Raw genomic sequence first — 25,354 nt, forward strand, 5'->3', positions numbered from 1 at the left:
CGTGGTTTTTCCCCTCTATCAGTTAGAGGAATTTCCACGTAAAATTCTCGTGTCCAATTTATTTTCATATTATTTGTCATATCAAACTTGTGGTGCTTCCTCCCCAAACATGCCCAAACTTTATAAAAGACCCCCCATATTATTAATCACTAGTGTGAAATTTTTTTTATTCTTCAACACCGATCTCATGCATGTCCACATTTAGACATCTCGTGCATGTGCAAATTTAATTTAGAAGCAAAGGATTTATAATCAGACTCATCCCAATTGTTTGTTCACCAACCAATATACGTACAAGAGAGTATTAAGAAGAGTCAAATCAAAAAAAGAATGGACAATTGATCTCTTTGTTTGACAATTCTGAACTTGTAAGCTAGCTTTACATTGTCGCTCATAATTTAAAACAAAAATAGTGTTTCCACTTATCGAGAATGCTCAACCCCACTTGAACCAGCCCACTTATTACTGTCATATTCAGATTCCAGGGCAAAAGTTTCTGAAGTAAATCTAGGAAACCTGAACTACTTATCTGCAAGCACATTTTACCGGGTATACAAATGCTAAAACATAACCATATGTCAGAAATATTAACTGTTTTTAAGAAAAAAACCACTACTGCATCAAATTTTCGCCATGACCTTCGTTTGTTTCCTCCGGTCTGAATATGTACATTAGCAAACCGCAAGAAGGGAAAACAAAGAAAAAATAAGGAGGAAAACAAAGAGAAAGAAGGATAAGAAAGGAAAAAAAGAGTTTCTTTTTTTAGTTCTGCTTCATTGCCTACTTTCGTCATCATCCACAGAAATTCTCTTGGTGGGGGATAATTCACTTGACCATTTTTGGTCCCTGGTACAATGCTCCAACTACAGTTAAGTCTTCAGGTTTCTCCCTCTCTTTCAGCCATGCATAGCCACCCTTCTGTTCCTCAGGCACTGAAATGGACAAAAAACGTTTGATTGAACTTGCTAGTCCGTATATAAAATGTCCTTTTAAGTACAAAATCAAAATCAATTTACCATATTTATCAAAACACCCTGTCAAAAAAAAAGGTAACAGAGATTCTTGTTGTCTGATCATGTGATCCCAGAAATAGATTAAAAAACAAGTTGCCAATTTTATAAACACTCTCTTAACTGTTCTGGGAACTGTCTGCCCATCTGGCAACAATTTGGAGAATCAAATCTCAATGTTACTACTTAAAAAGGCATCAACTAATGAAGGTAAATGGACCTTCTTTTACCAAGGACTTCGACAATTCACACACTAGTGCTCCATTAAAATGAAGGACGAAAAAGTACAAGTAGTATACCGGAGATATTGGCAAACGGGAAGTCATAGTAGTATTGACAGTGGCGACCTTCAGGATCACAATATGGAGGGCCAAGCACATCTAGCACGGCGCAAGCTGTTTTTGCTGTGAAACAATGCATATTACCACCATCAGCTGGATATAGGATGGAGGTATTGCAAGGAGCTCTAAACACTGAATTCATCTTCACTTTTGCTAGACGAATTCCAGTAGAATCCCCAAGCCCATCTGATAAGGAAATAATCACCAACAAGTTAGGCCCCTTTGATACGATTTTTTAAAATACATCTGTTATACACATGGTATGCAAGAAAATAGAAAGCAATTGGATTTGGTTTTCAAGTACAACATCTTATGCAACAAATTTAAGACCGCAAGATTTAAAAAGACTATATACATCTTCAACAAAGCAATCTCCAGCTAAAAATATTTACCATCTAAAGGCCTAGCAATTGGATTTGGTTCAGCAGGGAGGTTGTCCACCCAGTCATACGACTTTATGTGCATTTCTCCAAAAAGAAGCTTACTAAAAACGGTCATTCCAGGGTGATTATGAAGTGGAATGACAGCTGATGGGGGCAAACAGAAGATACCAATCTGCCAAAGAAGCAAAAGATCTTTATAAGCCTCAAAAAGAAAACACTGAAGAGAAGAACATACAGAGCCTGCAGATTCATTATAGTGAAACGGTAATGCATGAAATGACGTTGCACGTAAGACTTAAGACTTATCTCTATAAAAACCATGATAATTTTAATATATATTCTCGACTCACTAAATCTCTAAGTCAAGATAAGTTGATAGTGAGTAAGTATGTTTGGAGTGAAACAATGCACTTACCGAGAATTTATCACACTCATGGAGGTGCAGGTATGTTATTTTAGGAGGTCTGTCATATCTTTTTGACTTAAAATATGGCATGTTCGGTCTCAAGCCAACGTCTGCTTCAGCCATGGCATCTGCCAACCATACGAGTAAGTACTTACAATGTGTCTTAAATCAAAACAAAGGGGAAATTTTACATTCACGTCAAAACAAACTAGAAACTCGTAAATTATCGGGTCACCTCTGAACAATCAAAAGCAAGATAAATTATTGAACTAGAGGGGAAAAAAAGTGTAGCAGTTATTTTCCAATCAAAGAATTATTTTTTTTCTCTTCTTAGTAGCAAGAAAACAATCTGAAAATAGTAGTACTCACCAAATATAGAAAGAAATAACAGTTATATATATCCAAACATTTACATAGTCCTCATAAAACCCTCAAATAGCAAAGTATTTCTCAAAGAGAGAGAACAAAAAAAGGTAACCAGATTCTGTCGTGCTAAAATTGGATATCATCAATCAAAATTCTCAACGTAATGTCCAACCATAACCACCACAACATTGAACTATATGTTCTATGTGTCTGGTAACAAAGCTACAAAACCAATAAAGCAAAATGTTCAATTCTTTTAATTATTTTGATAGCTCAGTTGAGGCAATCTGAACTTTCACCTTGTTAGTGAGGATTCAATTCCATCTTATGATCTCCTCCCCCATTTCCCTTTCCCCGCCCCCAATTTAATAGTAATAAAAAGAAGAGAAAGACATGCTTCTGCTTCATCTTTCTGCATTACTTCCCTGCCTTTTGTAATTTAAAGATCACAAAAATTGAATCTTTGCAGAAAATGTTGATAACTTTGGAATTGAATTAAACCGATCTCAATAATGGTTGTCATCATTATAAAATGGAAATAAAAGAACCCAGGGTAAATCAGAAAACAATCAGGATGCCAGATCATGCACCTTGTACCTTGTGACTCAAATATCGTACTTTAGTATAAAAGCAAAAAGGAAAGTGAAACTTTACCAAATTTATGAGGCAACAGCAATTCAACAAACGGAAAAGAAATGCATACCCAAAACTGTCTTGAGAAGTTCGATCTTTTCAGCGGATGGTACAACTCCAGGACCACAATTGGCAAACGCTTCTTTGCAAGTCTCATAAAGTCTTTGAACCATCCTCTGTCTTCTCCGGTTCTTCTTCGAATCGCTATACTCCTTGCCTCTTCGTTCAATCATATTTTTCTCAACCCTCATCCCTAGTATTAACAACTTCAAATTGAATCACCTTCTCTTTAACTAAAAATGGGCAATTACGAAAAAACAAGTATCAACCAAAACAGGGAAAAGGATATGCTTAGAACTTGTTGATATTTACTATGTGCAATTTTTAAGGGTACAATTCGAAGATGCTCGAAGGATAAATTGTCTCTTCTTGACTGAGTATAAATGAGTTTCATACAGCGGAAAAACAAAAACCAGGGGCTATTCCCTGGAATTCCTATGGGCTATGCCTTTTTTGTTTTCTTTTCTTTATTTATCCTCTTTTTTATTCTTCCCCCACCCCCGCTTTACTTTTGAGATTGTCTTCACCCCCCTAATCTTTTGTCTACCATTTGGTCAATTTTTTTTATTTTTTTTTTACCTATAAAGAAATTAAGATGAATGTATTTTCTTCGTAATTCTAATCAGAAGGTTCAAGATCAAGTTTTTAAAATTGATTTTTTTTTAAAATCAATCGTACATGCCATGAATTAAATTAATTAAATTAGTAAATTTTAACTATCAAATATTTTTTTCCCGTTGAATTGTAAGTATAATTTTATGTTCTGATTTAATCCTCATTTTAATAAAATTGTATTGTGTTTTATTTGAAAAATTAAGAATACAATGGAGAGATGTACACAAAATGAACCCTTTATTAAGAGCTTAGAACACAAGTATTCATAGACTTCGATAGGAATAAACAATTCAAATAATGACCAACGAGACAGAAATATGAATCTTGATCTATCATTTTTTATATGATACATATTAATTAATTTAAATATAAGTATTTTGAATCAATATGCAATCTTGAATTTGTGACGGCTTTGCATTTATGCATAAAAGTACACTCCGCATACAATACATATAAAAATGTTTAATTACGTACGAAGGTAAGATTGATCTTTTTTGAAGACGAATTATTTAACACTTTATTTGGATGGTTATTATGTATTGTTTCATAATGTATCGTAAATATATACGGTGTTTGGATAGATTGTACCGTTCTTCGTTATTATATAATGTCACACATTAATGATTCGAATAATAAAACTTACAAGAAAAGCTGAATACAGAGTAGAGTTATTATAAAAAAGGCAGGATAAAAGATGAAATATAATTATTAAATAAAAAATAAAGACAAAATAAAAAAAAATATTAAAATAACGACGCAAACACACCAAATAAATCATTACATAAAATGGATCTTTTCGTCGATACCTAATATTGAATTTAAACAATACGATACAATATAATTTAAAATAACAATAAATATAAATATTATATTTAAACTAACAATTAATATAATACAATACACTATAATGGGTAACAACCATCCAGACAAGGTGTAAATAGTACTAGTGATCTAGACAATGAGGGTATGAACCTAGTCATCCTATGTACTTTATAACCGTCATTTCTTTTTTGTCTATATACATTGAATGTTTGCCACAGCTTCAATTCTTGTGTTCTTCCTCAGTTTCTGATACAATACCTAACCTAAAATGATTATTTATTAAAAATATGCATAGCTTTAAACAATTATTTGGAGGATATGGTTTTCTACAATCAATTATCTCCCCCGATATTTGATTCTATAATATTTTATTATTAGTTATTACATGCAAAACGTGTGAAACATTTTCTGCTTGTTAGGCAACACAAAGAAAAACGAAAGGAATATACATACCTACAAATTACAATAATTGTATATTAATCCCTTTAATTTTCTTCAACTCCGCAGACGAATACTAAAGTTATATAAACGAGAGATGTTGAAGAAAAGGGAAAAATTATCTAGTATTTAATGCCTTCGCTTCGCTTTACTTCATATTTATCACAAAGTAACGAAGGCAAACTATTTAAATAACACTACTAAGGTATATGAAATCGTGAATAAATTAAAATAATTTGAAGTAGAAATTTTATTTGATTTTAATTTTTCACCTCAACGTGGTTACCGTGCAATTAAAAAAAAATGTATTTATGATCATTTCACGTCACAACATTTTGTGAATCTCACTGCAGATCTGCCTATGCAGTAATTACAGAGTGTGCGTCTTAAAAATCATTCAAAAATTTATTACTATTTATTTATCCTTATATTCAGCTTCTCAATGCATCACTGTTTTTTCGTCCTTCATTATCAACACGGAAAAGGATATTGATATTGATGATAAAGATATTTTTAGATCAAATTATTAATAGAAGATATTTTTATTCAATTTCACATAATTTAAAAATATTTTAAATTCTTTTTCGACAACTAATATATACCTGTTTTTCCTTTCTAGGTGGATTAGGAATGGAAGAGGAGAAGCTGGCCATGCCTATCCTGTCCATGCTAGAAATGGGAATTTTATTGGGAATTGTGTAGGGCAAAATACAATGTACTACCACCGTCTACTGCTAACATCACCAGAACTGTTTACCTTCTCCAACTTCTGGTTTTCTGCCTTTATGTCGTCATCATCAAATCTTAACTGCTGCAACGTGTCATCCATAATTCCTGACGTGACTCATCCATTTGGATATAATCGCATTTGACCTGCCACGGCCGGTATTTCTAGGTTTCCTTTTAGTATATGACAGAAAAACAATGCCACGCACTACATTATAGCCAGCCCCCTTTATAGTTCGGTTACGAAAAAAATAATAAATTTTTTATTTTAAAACACTATAGATTTTTATAAATTGAGATAAGGAGAGTAAATTACAGCTACAAGCAATTCAAATAAAGACTAAATGTAGTCTTTAAAATTTTATATTATTGTTATACTCTTTTTCCATATAAACAACTCTGAAAAGAAAAATCTGATCTGAAGTAACTTGACGTTCGTTAAATCAAACATTTGAAGAGCGCAAACATACGTCAAGATATGTCATCTAAAGATTTACCAAGTCCACACAAATAGATAATCAATCAATGTGAGACTTTATCTCACTCTAACATGCCCCCTTCATATACCCAGACTCAATTAGAGTGTGGACTTCATGCCCTGAGTCTGGACTGAGTCCAAATGGAGATAGACTCAACTCTAATACCATGTTTAGATAATAGAGAAAATAACATGTATCATTACTAATAGATATTTAAATCCCTACAAATTAGTTATACATATTAATATTCAACTATCTTGATTCTGTAATATTTATGATTACTCAAATTTCTATGAATTGTAGAGGCTAATCAATATCAACTCTACGTGATATATGCATAAGCTGTAAAAGAACGTATTTTTTTATCGTATAACATTGAGTAAGAAGATTGGGGGGGAGGGGGGGACTAAACTCAAAATATTGGTGCAAAGAAGAAAATCAATAACAAGACTTTAGAGTGAGGGGGCAGCTAGGTTGAATCATTATCTGATTATTCTTCAGTATCTCTCTGTTATTTAGGAGCCCAAAACTTTGATTGGAGAATGCTTGAATCGGAAGAGATAGGAACCGTGGCGTTGTTGAAGTCCCGGAAACACAAGTTACTGTGGTCTCCGTCATTACAAGCTGTTAGTATTCTACTTCCATTGACAGCCATTGCAGAACACCCAAAGCCTCGACGAGAATCAGATAGAAGGCAGCAAATTAATGAACTTAATTGTCTACCGTTCCCTGCTCCCAAACATGTACCTGGGAATCCTTCAGCCCACCACTAACAATATTGTAGAGATCCATGTGCAAGAGATTTACATTGCCTATATGTCCATCTAATTCAGCTACTGCTTCTCCCTTCTGTATGTCATACCCTCTTCTCACATCCCAAAGCATTGCTCTGAAAACACCATTTGCATTAGCACACAAACGACCACGACAGTACAGATGCCAGTTGATGCATAATGAAGAAACTATTTATCAAACAATGTCAACCATGAGTTCGAAAGATCATACCTTTGAGCTAACTCTGTGCAGATCAATGACTTCTCTGGCAACATTTGAAATGAATGTAGTTCTTCTTGATGGTTCACTTTGAAGACTTGACGCATTGTTCTTATATCAATTGCAACAACAGAGGAACCAGCCGCAATATAGATCAGTGATTCATGACACTTCATTGCCTTAGGTGCACCAGGCACAGTGCTCTTTCCCACACAGCATGAAGAACGAAAGGCGGCTGAAGTAGCAGTGTCCCAAACTATCACCTGCCTTGAGCAACTAAAGTTAAGGTTGAAAGGAACTACTGATTCTACGCTGCGAAGCATAAAAGTTCCAAAAGAACCAAACTAAAGAGGTATATATCATCTTCGCGATAGTGGTTCAAGGATGCGACATGTATGTGGATGATCCTAGCAAATCAATTAAAACTTTGACAGCACTAGCCTGGCAAGTGGCTGCAATGCTTGTTTCAGCCACTTAAGCTTATGTTCACTTAAATGGTATGGTGTGAAAAGGATTATTTCTATGCGTTTGAAAAATGTTTGCTGAAACGGAATTGAAGTTTCCCTTTGTTATTGGGCCATGGTCCGTATAAATGATAAAAGAAATTTACTCTTCAGAAAACTACATTGGAAAAAGTAAAAAGTGAATAAAGCCATATAGAAAAATGATGCCTTGTCAATCCAAAAAAAATAGTGCAAACTAGATTCTGTAAATGAGATCACAGAGATAATAGCTTTAGAGGATATTAATACTTACTAGGAAGGCATGGAGTTTCCTGTACATATTTACTTCGAAGTATGTGGTTTAAGGAGGAGAACTTACAATCACATTGTTAATTACCACACTTCACGAAAAGCAAAGATGCATCATAAGAACAGATAATGCTGCTCTATGATTACGGAATTCAACTCACTTGGTTTTAGAAGGGAAAAATTGTGAAAAACACATCAAGTATCGCACTAGCAAGGTGTTACAGATTTCATGCATGTGGGGAAAGTTGAGTTCAAAGGCAACCTCGGATGGTTACGAAACTATGTAAGATAACAGAATAAACAATCCCCTAAAGAGACGGCACACGACCGACCTAGCTCAACTGCCTCATGCTTCTACTTTTCTAGAGAGAAAAAGTGAAGCAGTAGGAGCTTGCTTTCAGTTCCTTTTGTCACCCCCTTTTCCTTCCTAACAAAAACAGTATTACAAGATTTTAACTACTAACACTTAGACGACTAATAAACAAGAGAAGGAACTTCCTTATGGATTTTCACTTGGTTTCAAAAATGAGTTCTAATTAAAGAGCAAATTCTGCTAATACTCGAATCAAAAGTTTTTCATACTAAATAACAGCAGAATCAATGCAAACAAAAAAGATATAATAACTCAAAACAAGATTCGCAAATCTACGTCAACAGAATAAAAAAAAATGTCATGGAAAATTTTAGAACCACACTCAAACTTGTCACTTTGGGTGTCGCTTGCACATAACTCAAACTTAAATGTCCCAACACAAATTACTATACCTTGGAGTTCCTTGATATGCTCACTAGAAGAGATGTCTTGTGCCTGAAACCAGAGAGATTCCAACAATAAGACAGTTGAGAAGATTGATTAAAATTGATGATTAGAATTTAGCAAACTTCAAGTAATACTGTACCTCCTCAATATTCTAAATCTAAAATTTAGCCAGGGAGCTTTTTAACTTCAATTGACAACAAATAGACCTGAAGCTAATGTAAGCTCCTTCTAGATTGCTACATTGTCTTGGAGCTGCTCGTTTCTTGAAATCTATACTCTAGAGATTCAGTATAGTTTGACTAAAACCAAATACTGCTTCGGCTGCAATGATGCATGGAGAAAAGAAACAAATCCTGATTGTTAACCTAAAACTAGCAGCTAGAGAAGCAAAGCTAGATGCAAAATTCCCAAGCAAGAAGGTTTAGCAGCACAACAGGATAATAATATTGATAATTGCAACATATATGCCAAAACAATTAAATCATACCCAGCAACTGACATCAGCACTACAGGTTTCTCATGCCCGTAAAGTGTTGCCTTTAAATCATGTTGGCTGCACTTTCCACTACAATCAAGGGACCATAATCGAACAATTCCATCTGAACCACCGCTTGCAAGTATTTTACTCGGACTATCACCCAACAATTTGTCTGAAATTGTGGAAACTGAAACATTATGTATTCTGAAGCTTCTCTGACAACACCCCTAGGAATCAAACCCACAGGCAATACTAAGAAAATGATGGAAACAATAAACATAGTTATTTAAGAGATTGGATACCCATACATGGAATCTAAAACGAACATAACCAGAAACTGATGCATGCTCATATCATATGCATTGAACCTGACATCCATCTAACTTAATAAAAAAAAAAAAAAAAAAAAGCCATACTCCATAGGTGGCAAGCTGCAAAACATTGATAGTTCCACTGATGGAATCTGCATTGTCAAGTAAGCATACTTTTGCACAAAACAAAAAAAGTGAAGAACTTCAATAGTTCCACTTATGGGAATCAGCAACAACAACCACCACCCAGTGAAATCCCACAACGTGGGGTCTGGAGAGGATAAAGTGTACGCAGACCTTACTCCTACCAAGGTAGGAAGGCTGTTTCTGAGAGACCCTCGGCTCAAAAGAAGCATAAAAAGAGGTCAGGTAAGGCTAAGAAGTTCAAAGCGATATGGGAAAGCAAATAACAAAAGCGACACAGATAAAATAGAGTAATCAAAGTACAGAAAGTAATAGAGAGATAATAACAGAAGTCAGAGCACAAGAAATTACAGTACACTAATGCACCTACTAATACGGAAGAATAACGAGACTATGTACTAGCCTTCTACCCTAATATGGGTCCTCCACACCCTCCTATCTAAGGTCATGTACTCGTTAAGCTGTAACTGCGTCATTTCCTGTCTAATCACCTCTCCCCAATATTTCTTCGGCCTACCCCTACCTCTTCTAAAACCATCCATGGCCAACCTCTCACACCTCCGCACTGGGGCATCTTTGTCTCTCCTCTTCACATGCCCAAACCATCTCAGTGCATTTCACGCATCTTGTCTTCCACCGAGGTCACTCTTACCTTGTCCCGAATAGCCTCATTTCTAATCATGTCACTTCTGGTATGCCCACACATCCATCTCAACATTCTCATCTCGGCTACTTTCATCTTTTGAACGTGAGAGACCTTAACTGGCCAACACTCCGCCCCATATAACATAGTCGGTCTAACCACCACTTTGTAGAACTTGCCCTTAAGTTTTGGTGGCACCTTCTTGTCACATAGTACACCGAAAGCGAGCCTCCATTTCATCCACCCTGCCCCAATACGATGTGACATCGTCGTCAATCTCCCCGCTGCCTTGCATGATAGACCCAAGGTACTTGAAACTACTTTTGCGCACAATCCTTGTAAACTATAGACCAGCTATGATGCATCAGAAGAATATTTTGTTTCTTACTTTTGCAATTGGAAAATGATATTCAGCAAAGAACAAAATGAGTAAAACAATAAGTACGACAACTCCATGATATAGTGAAAACAAAACTTACAATTAGAAATACTAAGTTAAAAAGAAATTCAACTAAAGAATATGCAGATTAGAATATCACAGACAGGGTAACATCTGATCAAGGGTTCCATAAGCTCATTAACACAAGTATTCAGATAAAAGTTCAAAGAACTACAACTCCTCTTTAGTTATTTAAACTACCTTCCACCATAGCCGAATTGACTGGTCCAAGCTTGATGTTACAAAAAGATTATCATTTTTCTGCATCTTGCTACTATACAAGCATGTCTCTTCAAATGGAATTGATCGGCAGTTAGTAGTATTATGGCTATTGATACACATGAAAAAGAAATGACAAACTAAGATGTAATGTATTCATAACTGAAGTAAATGATCCTGAATTGGATAATCTAGAACTTCTGTTGACATATCCATCTGATTTACCACATGTGCTTACTCCTAAATAAAAAGAAAATATATGGCAACTCTAACCTCAGAGAAGTAATTCTGGCGGTGTGACCCCTGAGTGTGAAAAATGAATCTCTTCCGCACAGAAAATCGCCAATGTTCAATACATAAACTGAAGATCCCTGCAAACAAGTTATCAACCAAAATCATGTCATATAAATAGCATGGTTAAATATTTTATCACCTTAACTGCAGAAGATAAGGATTACAAATGTCCACACTGCTATTGATGGCAAATATGTAAGATAGTGTAGTCGAGTAAGAACTAACTGTAAAAGCAAATCCATAGCTTGCTGTCTAGTAGATCCAAATAAGCAAGCTGGCAAGCTAATATCATAACATATTCATCAGTATTACAGAGTACAATGAAAAATTTATTACTTCTACAGCGTCAAAATTTCAAGTTATTACAACAGCCTTCAGAATCATGTGATTTTCTGATCATCCGAAGCAAGAATACTCCCCACCCCACAAAGATAATGCAGATGGGATTCTGGAAATAGCATTCTTTAAAACAACTATGTGCCCAATCACAAAAAAGAAGGGGTTGGCTATACGAACCCTCACTGACTATGTCACTCCATTTAAGCCCATCTCAATCAAATAAAACAACAACAACGACCCAGTGAAATCCCACAACATGGGGTCTGGGGAGGGTATAGTGTACGCAGACCTGACTCCTACCAAGGTAGGACGGCTGTTTCCGAGAGACCCTCGGCTCAGTAAAATCAAATAAGAAAGAAGTCAGATAAGAATAAGAATAAGGAGTTCAAAGCGATATAGAAAAGCAAGATAGGGCAATCAAAGTACAGAAAATAATGAAGGTAATAAATGATAATAGATATCAGACCATAGGGAATTATAGGGAATTATAGTGCGCTAATACGCCTACTAATAAAAGAGAATAACGAGACTATGAACTAGCCTTCTACCCTAATGTGGGTCCTCCACACCCTCCCATCTCAATCAAATATTATACAAAATAAAAAGTACTTGAAGATAAAAAGTCCTAGAAGGTAATCGGTGAAGCGGAGACACCTACAGTGGAGGGATGAAAGGAAAAGAACAAAAAGATGAAACCTAATTAAGTGGACAATTCCAGATGATGGTGATGTTAGCAGCTTCTATATGGAATGTTGCACGGAAATTGAAAATAGAAAAAGGCATCTCTTGACCACAGAAAAATCCTTGGATACCTAAATTGACTATAATCAACTAGGCATAAACGTGGAGAAGGGTTTGGGGAGATTATCCACGAGTTTCGAAATGAGCATTAATGTCCCTCAGGAATTTACCGGTACTCAAAGAAGAAAAAAGGTATGGTCCGTCACAAAAGATAAAAAGAAGAAAAGGCACAAGCATGTAATGGAAAGAGGAAAACAACTTTTCCGAATCTTAAAGGGGCTTCAGGGCTTTGTTCTAGTGGCAAGAGTATAATACGTACTGCCATAGAGAAAGTATAATATTTAAGTAGAGAGGGTAGAGGAGTAGGCTCATTACCGGATTTCAAAAATGTGCAACACTGACCCTCGAGGATTTCTTGGTTATCAAGAAAGAAAATATCGGATCTTAAGGGATGCTGCAGAAAATCGGAAGTAGCAATTGAACTCACAATCCAGAAAAGTAATGCTGCTCAACTATCAGCCTTTTAGCATGTTGCAAAAGTCGGAAGTGACAGTGGATTTCTTTCATTCATGAAAACAAAAAGCAGGGGAAGTGCAGCACAAATTAATTCAAGGGGCAGTTACCTTCTAAGTAGCCTGTCAAATTCAAAATCACTTCACATATCTAGATGCAAACCATACTGAGGAAGATTCATTATGGGCAGCTGGTATCTTCTCTTCTCATACTCATGGAAGCAATAAATCGGTCAATAAAGATATAGGTTATAGAAGATCAAAACTAAAGTTAGTGCAAATCATGATGGAATCCGATCAGCCAGAAGAGAGGGAAAAATGGAAATGCCAAGTTCACAATCACAGCTTCTCGAAAGTCCCGTTATATCTCATTTTAAAACTGGTTGCCCAACGATCAACTTTCAAGGGGCAAGAAAGAAAAGAAAGTTATACACAATGTTAAGTCCCCCTTTGAGCTAAATAAATACTTTACACATCTAATAACCTGTGTGAGGTCATAGAAACATGTAATAACACCAAATCTCCTAAAAAAGGAAAAGATAATAAATCTTAAGCTGCTAGACACCAACATTCCTTAGGGTACAGAATAATATTATAACACATCCTTCATTCTTATACTCATCCTTTTCATAAATTGCGGTAGCATTTGACAAGGACTGAAGAATCATTTAAAACAAGCACTTTGAATTGTATGACAGGAATTTGAAGAAATGGTAGATATACTACCTCAGAAAATATGATATTGTCTTTGTCAAGACACAGATTTTCATGAGGTTTTGTTGCGGTAGGAAAGTCTACAATGACAGGGTCAATGAACTTGAATTGCAGCACATCAGTACGCCTGGAAAGGTATGCTTCCCTAGCAGTTGAGGAGTGAGGAAAGCCAGTATGTACTAGAGGAGACCACTGCTGTCTGCAGAACATGAGATTAGTACTACTCTCCAAGAAACCCACAAGCAATGAAATACTGAAAACAAAGCAGAGAATATGTTGATAACAGACCAGCCAGTCACAGTTTCCAACCATAGGTACTTTTGTAGAATCTTTGAGATTCCTTCTCAGAATTAGCTTAAAAGGAAAAAGTTACTTCTGAAAATTATTTAGCTTCCAATGCAACAAAGATTCTACTTTTATGTTAATTATTCAGAAACCAAGTATCCCAATATCTAAGAAGATATTCTTTTTTATATGTCCTCACTCCTCAGAAGATAAACTTTGCCAATATCTTAGAAGATATATGACTTAAGGATATCCTAAGCAGTTACAAGTTGCCTTTGATTTTTGATTATGTGCTGGCATATGCACTACTTCAATTTTGATTTTGGAATTTATTCATTTACAAGCTCAAGCTCTTAGAAGTTCAGGCAAAATATTCTAACAAACGATCTCCACACATTTCCATCTTGCACAAAAAAAGTTAAAAACAGAAGAGGAAAAAAAAATTATAGTCACACTGTAGTGTTGCCGAGACCACTCAGTGTCCATGTATTTTTCTCTCATCCATAATGCCAAAGCACAATAGTTGGGAGATGTTCAATAACCAATTCTTTGCCTACTTCCCTCCCCAAAATAAGAAAGTGACAGCTTCATAAATCACAATCATGTTTGCAGGATAACACTAATTATACTGATCTAAGGAGAAATAAGAATGCAGATACCAATCAAACAAAAAGAGGAAAAGAAAATGATTCTGCAAAGTTATCAAACAAAAGGAAGCGGCTGTTTTCGTGTACTCCGCATTTACACGGATAAAGTTCCTTCTGTTCTGCAAAATGTTGCAAATCAGAAAGTTTAGGAGGTGATTTTCCAGGAGTACAAGCAGATGTCATTCCAGAAAAAGTATGCATTCCCTGTTCTGCCTCTATACAGATAGACAATGGTTTTCCTCAATTATGACTCTGGTTATGTGAGCTTTGCTAAGCATGAATTTTTCTTCGATTATACTATTACATGTAAAATTGATAGATAGATCAATTTTCCTTAAATATCCTTTATTTGAGCTAATGCGTTATAATTTATTTTTCTTATTTTTCCCTTTACAAGTACTCTTTTTATTACGCTCCTACTATATTTTTCTTCGATTTCACTATTACGTGTTGTTTCCATTGCTTCAGTTATTGTATTAGTTGTTGTTGTTGCTGTTCTTTTATCCATTATTTTTCAAAATGGCTTCTTCACTAATCAATAGTATATTTCTTTTTCAAACCTACAGGTTTATGCACATTTATTTAGACCCTCAAATCTGTACAAAGAGATAAACACTGCTTTCTTTTCAATTAGATGGACAATAGTGTTCCTATGGCCATTCACATTGACACTGCAGATTTGAAATAGGGAAGCACAATTTCTACCAAAGTATTGAGATTGTATCATTATCCAGTCGTTGTGAAAAAATTTAGCAGGGGTTTACATCTTGATAAATCGGGTAACCCGAAATTTTCAAAAATAAGGCTGAATGAAGGTAGAGAAAAAAGTATAACCTGAAAAGGGATTGCCAGATTGGGTCAGAATACGCGGCTCTTTGAAGATATTTACTAGACATGGCCATGTTCGATAGGTCTTGGAGATTCAAGTGACTTGCACAGTGAACCAATGCGTCCATGTCGAGGTCTGTTATGCTTGTGGAGCTATTTTGAGTTGCCGGCGAAGTACCCTCCATCTTTCGATTCTCTCTATTGAAACCCTAAAATTACAATCAAATGGCAAACTGTGGGAGAGATAAATATAAGAGGACCCCCTCGTCTTCGATGGTTAACTAGTACTAATATGGTATTTTAGTTTGAATATAAGTAACAATTATTAAGAGTAGTTTATAGGAATACTAGTTTTTTTTTATGATTTGTTTATGATTGTATAATTTTAAGAATAAATTGTTTTTTTATAAAAATATTTTTTATTTTATTTAGCATTTTTTGATATTCTTTTTTACGAGTTTTAGTTATTCAATTTTAAATAAAATAAAAAATTTATTTTATTTAACTTAAATATTTTTGTATGTCTATTTTTATGATTGTGGTGTGTGTGTTTTTAAAAAAAATATTTTATTTAGCTTAAAAATAAAAGTTCTATTTTAAATTTATTAAAGTAAACGAAATTGTATTATTTATGTCACTTCTTCTAAATATACGTCACTCCTATATTGTAAAATATTAAAGTTATCTACATTTTAATTGATATATAAAATACAATTTTTAAGTGAGTGATAAACTATTTAATTAAAAAATATGTAATTTAGTAGTAGAGTGAACATTTTAAGTGAAATCATAATATAAATAAATAAAGAATTAGTCAAATAAATTCAACTTATAATATATTCATAAATAAAATTTGTATTTATTACATAATAGGGTTTTTAATAGAAAATACATCATCATAAAAATAATAATTAATTAAGATTGTGAATATTATTATAAACGTTGTTAAAAATTATGTTAATCTACATGAATGTAGTATTTAATTTACGTAGATGTAAAGTGGTGTATAAAAGAGGGTTAAGAGGGATACTTTTGTTATATTACATACTTTATCGTAGGATAAGTTGTCATGGATTACTATTCCACCTACAGGTAGAGATGACTTATCCTAGGACTAACAATTAATCCTGGATAAGTTCTCTCATACTTTGCAATCAAACAAAAAATGAAGGGATCATTTGGTACAAAGATTAATAACGTAAGGATTAATAATGCAGGGTTTATTTTGTACCAAGTGTATTGCTTCCAACCTAATCTCGTGTTTGGATCAAAACTATACAAAAAGCTTATTTTCAATTGTACTCTTAATTATTATGAGATTTTTTATTTTATGTAATTGGATCAAGATAGATAATTATCGGACAATATTAATTTTTCATGGCCTTCTAACTAGCTAGGAGAATAACAATTTGGTCGGTATGTTATTTTCTCACTTGAATTATATGAGGGTAATAATTGTCATCTTAATAAATTGATCACTCACAGAACATCAATTTTTAATTTTAGAAAGATAGATCATATACTTTTAAGATCGAAAAAACTGTAAACAATAGTAAAATCAAATAAATCATCTACGTTTACACGTAAAATTTGCAAGTTGTAATTTTAATATGCATGCAATTTTTTATAAATGGTTCAAAATACAGATAATTAGAAAACCACATATATATCAACAAATAATACTCAATTAAGATCACAAAAGTCATATAGTCATATATTTGTTATCTCAATTAGTAAATGTTAAACAACTCATATTTTAAATATTGTATTGATTTGTATTGGATTTATTTAGCAACAAATAACTCTCTCTAAATAATAAAATTTGTATGCCAATTTATTTGAATAAATTTACTAGTTAAATATAAAACACAAAAGCAAGAAAATAAACAAAATAATTAAAAGAATTGAGGGGTGTTTTTGTCTTTACATAGATTATCCCATAGCATTAAATCATATGAGTTACTAATACCACCAAATGGAAGATACTAGTTATACATCCTATAATATCATGTATGGCGTATAACTAATCATAAATTAGTTATACACAGGCCCAAAATTCCTACCACATATAGTACTAAATAATATCATATATAATACATGGACTATTTTTCTTAATACTCCCTGCCAAACAATTCCTAAAAAGTACTAAAAACTTATTCCAAAATTATCTTCTTTTATCCATCACACAAAACGATCCGTATGGCAGAAGTGTAATTGAAGCATGTTCTAGTACATTCTAATAATAAGAACACTTAGCAACAATTACCTCTTTCCTCCTAACCTGCTCCAAGGCGAAGGCAGTGGGAAAATGGAATTGAAATTGGATTTTATAGTGAAAGTATTAGACGTGTTGAAATGGAATCGAAGAGCTATATTGAAGATTTCCAAAATGTATTACTTTGATTATTTTTGTGCCTTTTGAGTTTTGTATTATATTGATGCGCTTTTATTATAAAAAAAAAAAAAATTTGAGGGGGGAAAACATAACCAAGTGGTGCAAATTATTTATTACAGACAATTGGGACATAAATATACTATCATTTTATACACATGTACAACAATAAAAGACCATTTTATTGAATATATAACTAATGTGAAATTCTAAAATAAAATATAATTCTACAAAGTAATTGTTAGACCCATTTTGTTGTACGGAGTAGAGTATTAATCACTCAAGAATGATCATATTCAAAAGATGAACATTGTGAAAATGTGCATGTTGAGATGGATATATAGACTTATCAGGAGATATATAGTAAAAAAAGAAGATATTTGAGTCAAGGTGGAAGTGATTTTTGTGGTGGATAAGATACGAAAGTCGAGGCTAGGCATGTTAAAAGAAGATGCATAGACACCCCAGTGAGTAGGCGTGAGTGATTGACGTTGGAGGGTCTGAGAAGAGGTAGAGGTAGATTGAAGAAGTATTAGAGAGAGGTATGACATGACAAACCTTCAATTTATTGAAGACATGACCTAAATTATAGGAGGGTGGTATATAGATTCACGTCTTCTCTCTAGTAGTATTAGTATCGATTTTTACTATTTTTATATTTCTCATTCTTAATTTTATATTACTATTTGTTGTTTTTATTTTTTAACTATCACGTCATGTGTCTATCGAAAATAATAGTTCTATCTGTCAAGTTAGGGGGCCTATGATATACTTTACTAACTCCAAATTTCACTTATGAGATTGTACCGAGTATGTTATTGTTGTAGATAATGAACATATAAATATTGCAAAGATCCTAAAAGTAGAGAAATATTAATTCTTTTTAAAAAATAAAAATAAAAAAGCCTCTTCTCTTTCAAACGAGTAATGTATATAGTTTAAATTTGACCTATTAGATTTGAGGCCTAAAACAATCTCAACTTAGGTATCTACCCTATTATTTTATAATAAAATAAGATTTTTCAGAATTTGCAAAAATTCAATTCATAAAATTCTTCAAATAAGTAAGCATTAATTTAATATCTTTTGAGTGTTACTCCCTCCGTCCAACAATACTTGTCCACTAGACTTTGCACAATTCTTAAAAAAACTATAAATAGAAAGATAATTTTATCATATCATTCTTTAAATATAATAAATACAATATCTTAAAAAATGCAATAGAAAAATGATTACCAATTAATGACAAAGATAAATTAAAAACTAAGTATAAATTATTTTTTAATTTTATAAAACAAGTATTATTGGACGTCTATTTTTAATACAATGTACAAGTAAAAATAAACGGAGGAAATACTTTATTTCATATATTATCAATTTATCACTAGTAACTAGTAACTTGAACTTTTGTGTGCAGACGAGACATAATATTTTCTTCGTTCCTTTTACTTATCAAATTTTGACTCGACACACATATTAAGAAAATAATGATTAGTATATGAGTTTATTATTTTATCCCTATTAATTGATAGAATTTTAAACATATTTACTTATTATATTTTTCAAAGACATTAACTCCATATTAATAAATTGAGATTAATAAAAAAAATTATCTTTTTTTAATTTGTCAAAAATGATAAGTAAAAAAAATAAATTAAATTAAAAAATATTTGACAAGTAAATATGAAAGGAGAAAGTAATTAATTTTGACTAATTACAAGAAAATAGAAATTATGTTTTTTTCCGTCCCCCAGAAAACAGAAAAAGAAAAATGAGTTATTGACCAGCTTCCGCAGCTGCACTCAGTCCTTCACTTCCAATTCCGTCAACTGAACCAACATCGTATTTTACCCAAACCCCCAAACCCTATCTCCCCGGATTCCCAAAACTCCGAAATGCCTCCGACCATCGTCGTCGCCGGCGTTCTCCTCCTCCTCCTTCAACTCTTCATCACCGCCACCGTCTCCGCCCCAATCCTGGGACTAGACTCCTTCCTCAACCAACAATCCCAGGTTGACCCGACAGCCACAAACGATTCATTCCTCTCTCTTCCTTCTTCTCTCAAGAAGCATCTCTCTCATCCCTCCATACATCACTCACCCACCCCTTCTTCTCTCCTCTCCCTACAAGTTTCCGTCCCCATCACCGTCAAGCTTGTTGGTAGCAACTTCTCATCTTCTGCCAAATCTCAGCTTTCTTCATTTCTCACATCTGCAATTTCTTCCGATCAGTTCCACGTCATCACCCCTTTCTCTTTTCAACCATCTCATCACCTCTCTATATCCCATTCGCTTCACCTGGATGTGTCTCTTTCTCCTTCCTCACTTCCTTCACGTCTCTCTGAAACCCTCAAGACCCATCTCGCCACTGTGCCTTCCTCTTTCAGATCCGTGCTTGCCTCTGTCCCTCACTCCATAGTTGATGAAATTATCAAACAAGATTTTGAAAAAGAGAAACCCATTAGTGGGATTTACATATATATTCTCAATTTGGGTTCCCAATCGAAACCCTACGCTTATAGCTATACACCTGGCGATCCATCCCCTGCTTTCACCAAGTGTTTGGGCACTGTATGGACCGGAAAAGAACGTTATGTATGGATTGATTTGGGGGCTGGTCCGGTTGATTATGGCCCGGCGTTGTCCGGGGATGGTGTACTTCCACATGGCGAGTTCCATCCATTTGCTTCATTGCACGGCCGACCCAAGTCCCAAAAGGCACTGCTTTCGGATTTGGCCTCACTGGTTTGGAGTGCTTATCAGGTTCTTCTCGTGCCCTCTTTGCGAATCCCTATCCCGTTTGAGAGTTCTTTGATAGTTGAGTTTATACACATATATGGTTCTTCGGATAATAAGGATAGCGTTGGGTTAGATTGGAAGTTGATAGAGAGGAATTTTATGGATGAAGTAAATGAGAATGGGTTGTTGTTTGGAGATCAATCTTTGAGATTTAAGAAGTATGAAGTGAATTTAGCAGAGTGCCCTATTTGTTCTTTTGCCATTTCAAGGGCAGCTACCTCATATACTTCTAGGTACCTATTTGATAACTATACGCTGATTGTCAGTGAATACCTGGACTCTAAACGCTTACACCTGACATTGTCTGAATCGGCTGCTGAGTTTAGGCGGATTGCTAAGCTTCCTGATGAGGACTTTGGCGGAAGGATACTTCCGGTTTATGTTTTTGATTTGGATGTCAGTTCGATTCTGATGCTTGATCGTTATCATCAGTCTGTGGCCTTTAAGGATATGGTTATAGCAGTCAGGACAAAGAGTACACAGACTGTGAGTGATTATAGTTGTAATGGGCGTCATGTGTTTACCCAGACTCGTGAATTAGAGAGGCCCATTGTAGGTTCCATCTTACAGAGCATGTGGGGAGTCTCACCAACACATTTAGTCTGGAGCCCAAGACACAACAGTACTCTAGTAGACTATACGTGGAGTGTCGGGCAAACACCATTTGGTCCGTTTTCTGAGGTTTCTTCGTTGTCATTTGTGCAGAAGGATGCTGCAAGGAGAAATGTATTGCTGACATCGTTGAATTTCAGTATATCTAGTGCTCTTGAAGTTCTTGAATCCATTTCTGCACACGGCGGGGAGAGAAAGCTTCTCAAGCATAATCAGCTTACTGAGTTCATGCAAAGGTGGAACTTGTTCAAGTACAAGCTAGACAAAGCAGTTTCATCGCTCTCACACTTTGACTTTGAAATGGCTTTGTATTACCTTAGGGCATCGGATCATGACATATATGCCATTCATTCTCTTGTTTATCATGCTTCTCAAGAGCTGGAAGCATCGCTAGTCTGTTTCAAGGACCCACCATTTCCCTGGGCATCAGTTTCTATGTCTACTGGAGTTTTAATTTTCCTTCTGTATGTTTGGGTAAAGAGAGATAAGTTCTTTTCCAACAAGCGAAAACAATTTTGATATTTTCTGAAGCGTTGTTTTGTAAGATCTGAGTTGATACAACGCCTGTATGTGTGAGTAGCATGCTGACTGCAAGCTCTGAAATTAGAAATCATTTGTTAAGAAAAGGTACTGCAGTTTCAATTTTCAACTAGCACAGAACATCTTGATCAAGCTTGCCGATTGGATCATATATGAGCATTTTGGTCTAACTTCCTATGGATGTTCATCGAAGACTTATAATAGATTATGAACACATCAACCAACTTATTTGCCAACTTCCTCCCATGTGTAATTTATTTTCCGAGAAGGAAGAGTTTTAATTTCAGAGTTTGTGAATTAGCTCCTTGCGCAATGGGTTAGGAACAAAAAAATCTTTAAATTGAATAAAGAAAGAGAACAATTTTATGCTGGATTTATAGATCAGTGCTTCTTTTTGGCAGAGAAGTAGAACAACATGTCTTAGTTATTGCTCTATCAAAAACCTCTAATGATAATTAGTTTAATTTAGAAGTGATAATTTCTAGATTCTTGGTATAATATTTTTTATTTTCTCAGCTCTTCATCTGGTATTCAGGGTGTAGGCTCACCTTCTGTTCTTTTAAGTACTCTATCTAAGATGAGAAGAGAAATTAGTGAAAATCAGGAAGAATATGAGACATATAAGATGTAATTGGCAGTTGACACTTACTCTCTTGGTCCTGTTTTGATATTCCTATTTTGCTTCCTGGTGGTCAGCTTTTGGTGCAAGGTCGTGTGCCAAATTATTCATCATTTGGTAATAAAACTAGAATTTGAAATTACTGAGCTCTACTACCAATGTCAAACTTTGGCATTTCCAAATATTTACATCATATGCTATAAATCCTAGTCATAGATGTTATGTAGGAGTAGTATGATTGTTGGAAGCAAAAGAGAATTACCTTCAGACACTTGATTGAAAACTTTTGCTCAACTCTTTTTCTCTAACTATGAGGATTTTGAAACAAACTCTCTACCTCAAAAATATAGAAGGTATGAGTATTTTTTACAGATCTACTTGAGATTTTCAGTTAGTCCTGTGGTACTTCTGCTTCCCTTTATGTTAGACAATTATTTAACATGAAGTGCAAAAACAATTGTTCTTCCGATTAAATGGCAAATTATAGTTAAGTAATTAATTTGCCTCATCAGATTATCATTGTTTTGCCAAAGGGGCTCCGACACTAAGATTATCAATACATACTCAAATGGTTAGTGAATAATACTATCTAATTAGGATACTCTTTATAAACGTACACATGTCGTTGATTTATTTTCAATCATAAATTTAAAAGTTTTATTCTTAAATTATGTGTACAGTTAAGCACCATCATATTAATTATTTAAAAAGAATAAAGTATTACAATCTCTCGAATAATTATTCAATTAGTGAACTGATAATTCATTCAATATTAGAAATGTTATGATTTAAGGTTTAGAGATTATTAACCTATGGAATACTAAAACTTATAGAAAGTTGACCATCACTTTATTATACATAGATAAATTAGCTAATTTTAAACTTTTTTTTTGTTGTTGAAAAAATTGCAATCATGAATTAACAACAATATAATCTTACAAATAAAGTCCAAAAAGAGTGTCCAATCTTACCCCTACCTTTAAATTTCCATAATATATGTCACTTACTAGGTTAAAAGGAATCTCCTATTAAGTTTTTGTGTGATAAAATACAACCTATCTATATATAATAGGAGAGACAAAAGTGCCACGTATCAACACCATAAAAAATAGAATTAATGAATTATTAAAATTAAAATCTACTAATAAAAATTGCCAACACTAAAACGAAGAAAAAAAAGGAAAACTGAAAAATACTAATGTAACCATATGCACCATAACTCCCCTAATACGTTTCTTTTTACAAATTTTTAATCAGTTATCTATATATTCAAAAATTAAAATAAAATATAAAATTAATAAAAGGTAATAATAAAATTGATACGTGGGTGATTCCTAAACTTTAGGAAGAAAAAACTAACCTAAGAATCAATTATTTAAAAAATAGTTTTAAGAGTAAACCAACCAATTAACCCCATCTTTTTAAAAAGAAAAAGAACTGCATTAAAAACTCATGCCTAACTTTTTCATTCCACATTTTCATCATGCATTATCACACACAATTTTTATTTATATTTATACACAAATTTTTCTCTTATTTGATATCGAAAAAACTGTAGAGGAATAAAAATATTCTATGTCGTTCTTTCTTATATGTATGCATTTATTATTATTTTGAAATATTATCATGGGGTGATTTCTGCAAACTGATGAATATTAATTGAAGTTGCGATGATTACAAAATATCTATAATTGTTCCAGACAATGCTTCAAGATTAAGAAGAGGTTGATTTGGCTATGTATGATAAAAGAAAACAGGATTGACTATCTATATTTTCTTCTGTTTTTGCACTTTCGAGTATTCATATATTACAATACATATACCCAAAAAAGTCACTTTAGAATCAGTAAGTATCATTAATTTTTCATTTTTTCTTTGTGACGTTTTTTATGCTTAAAGTTTTTGCCTTAAAAAAATTGAACATGTTATGATATATCACTTGATTCTTTATTCAGAAAAATCCCGATTGATTACATAGGTGAAATTTTTTTGCCACAGGAATTCCACAAAACACTAAGCAGAGGAATCTTCCATCATAAAATACTGAAAAACTAAAATTACCTAAATAAATAAAGAGAGAATTGTTTCAAACCACATTCTCACATAACAATTACAGAATTGAAAAAGGACGCATGAACAAACTATATTCCTTGAAGTTTTAATAAATAAAAGTCATGATGTATCAACAAGCTATTATTGATTTTTTTTGCCATATTATTTATTTATTTAGTGTTGTATTTTGTTGAATAGAAATTGGTGAGAGATGGGAGGAAAAAAATAATTTGGTAAGAAGAGATATCAAGTGGATGGACATTGAAGAAACGAAAATAAACAGTAATTTACAGAATGAATGCATTGAAGCTCCAAGTGAGAATATCAAAGTAAACTAAAGAATATGATTGAGTTCATTTTACTTTATTATTAAATATTATTATTATTAATAATAATGGTAGTAGTTTTCTTTGTATTTTTATATTCACTGCATGTTTATGTTCTATCAATCTATAATAGGAGAGGCAAAAACTATCACATGCCATCATCACAAAAAATAATACATATTTAGATTAATTAATAATTAGTTACAGTTATCAATTAAAAGATACCAAAAAATTTCAAAACATCTAATGCACATAACACGTCCTCTTTCTACTATCAAAGAAATAAGGAAAGGGGCGACAATTTGACACCAGATATCCGGAGGTGTGGAAAGAGCAACTGTGAGAAGCGGATGCAACATCAATAAATTCGCTCATGATCAAGTTACAACGTAAGATCTATGACCATATTATGTTAACTGTTCGTATTTCGTTCATTCCATCGGTATACTCCCAGTTACCTGTAATTGTGATCTGTTTGTTAGAATCAATAAGTCTTTTTTATAGAAACCTCCACGAACTATACATAACATATCTTCTCTCTGTAGAAACATGTGCAAATAATGTAATGCTCCCTTAGTATGTTATAAATAAAATCTCTATTTGACCAAAAAAAAAACAAACGTAGCATATCCTCTCA

General features: G+C 33.6%; 2 protein-coding genes and 1 pseudogene across 2 annotated transcripts; 1 reads left to right on the top strand and 2 right to left on the bottom strand.

The window, feature by feature from the left end:
* Positions 1-508: 508 nt before the first annotated feature.
* LOC129874602 (plant cysteine oxidase 2-like) lies at positions 509-3,642 on the bottom strand. The gene is made up of 5 exons (XM_055949908.1): positions 3,210-3,642; positions 2,150-2,268; positions 1,744-1,906; positions 1,310-1,537; positions 509-932 (listed from the first exon to the last, which is right to left on the bottom strand). Exons 1-5 carry the CDS (start codon positions 3,388-3,390, stop codon positions 826-828), a joined length of 798 nt encoding a protein of 265 aa, XP_055805883.1. The 5' UTR covers positions 3,391-3,642; the 3' UTR covers positions 509-825.
* Positions 3,643-6,508: 2,866 nt separating this feature from the next.
* Positions 6,509-15,637, bottom strand: LOC129872158 (uncharacterized; annotated as a pseudogene).
* A 3,895-nt stretch (positions 15,638-19,532) lies between these two features.
* LOC129873833 (uncharacterized) lies at positions 19,533-22,093 on the top strand. Its single transcript, XM_055949023.1, has one exon. The coding sequence runs from the start codon at positions 19,666-19,668 to the stop codon at positions 21,697-21,699; it is 2,034 nt and encodes a 677-aa protein (XP_055804998.1). The 5' UTR covers positions 19,533-19,665; the 3' UTR covers positions 21,700-22,093.
* The last annotated feature ends 3,261 nt before the right edge of the window (positions 22,094-25,354 follow it).

Source organism: Solanum dulcamara, chromosome 11 (genome assembly GCF_947179165.1).
Source record: "Solanum dulcamara chromosome 11, daSolDulc1.2, whole genome shotgun sequence".
NCBI lineage: Eukaryota > Viridiplantae > Streptophyta > Magnoliopsida > Solanales > Solanaceae > Solanum > Solanum dulcamara.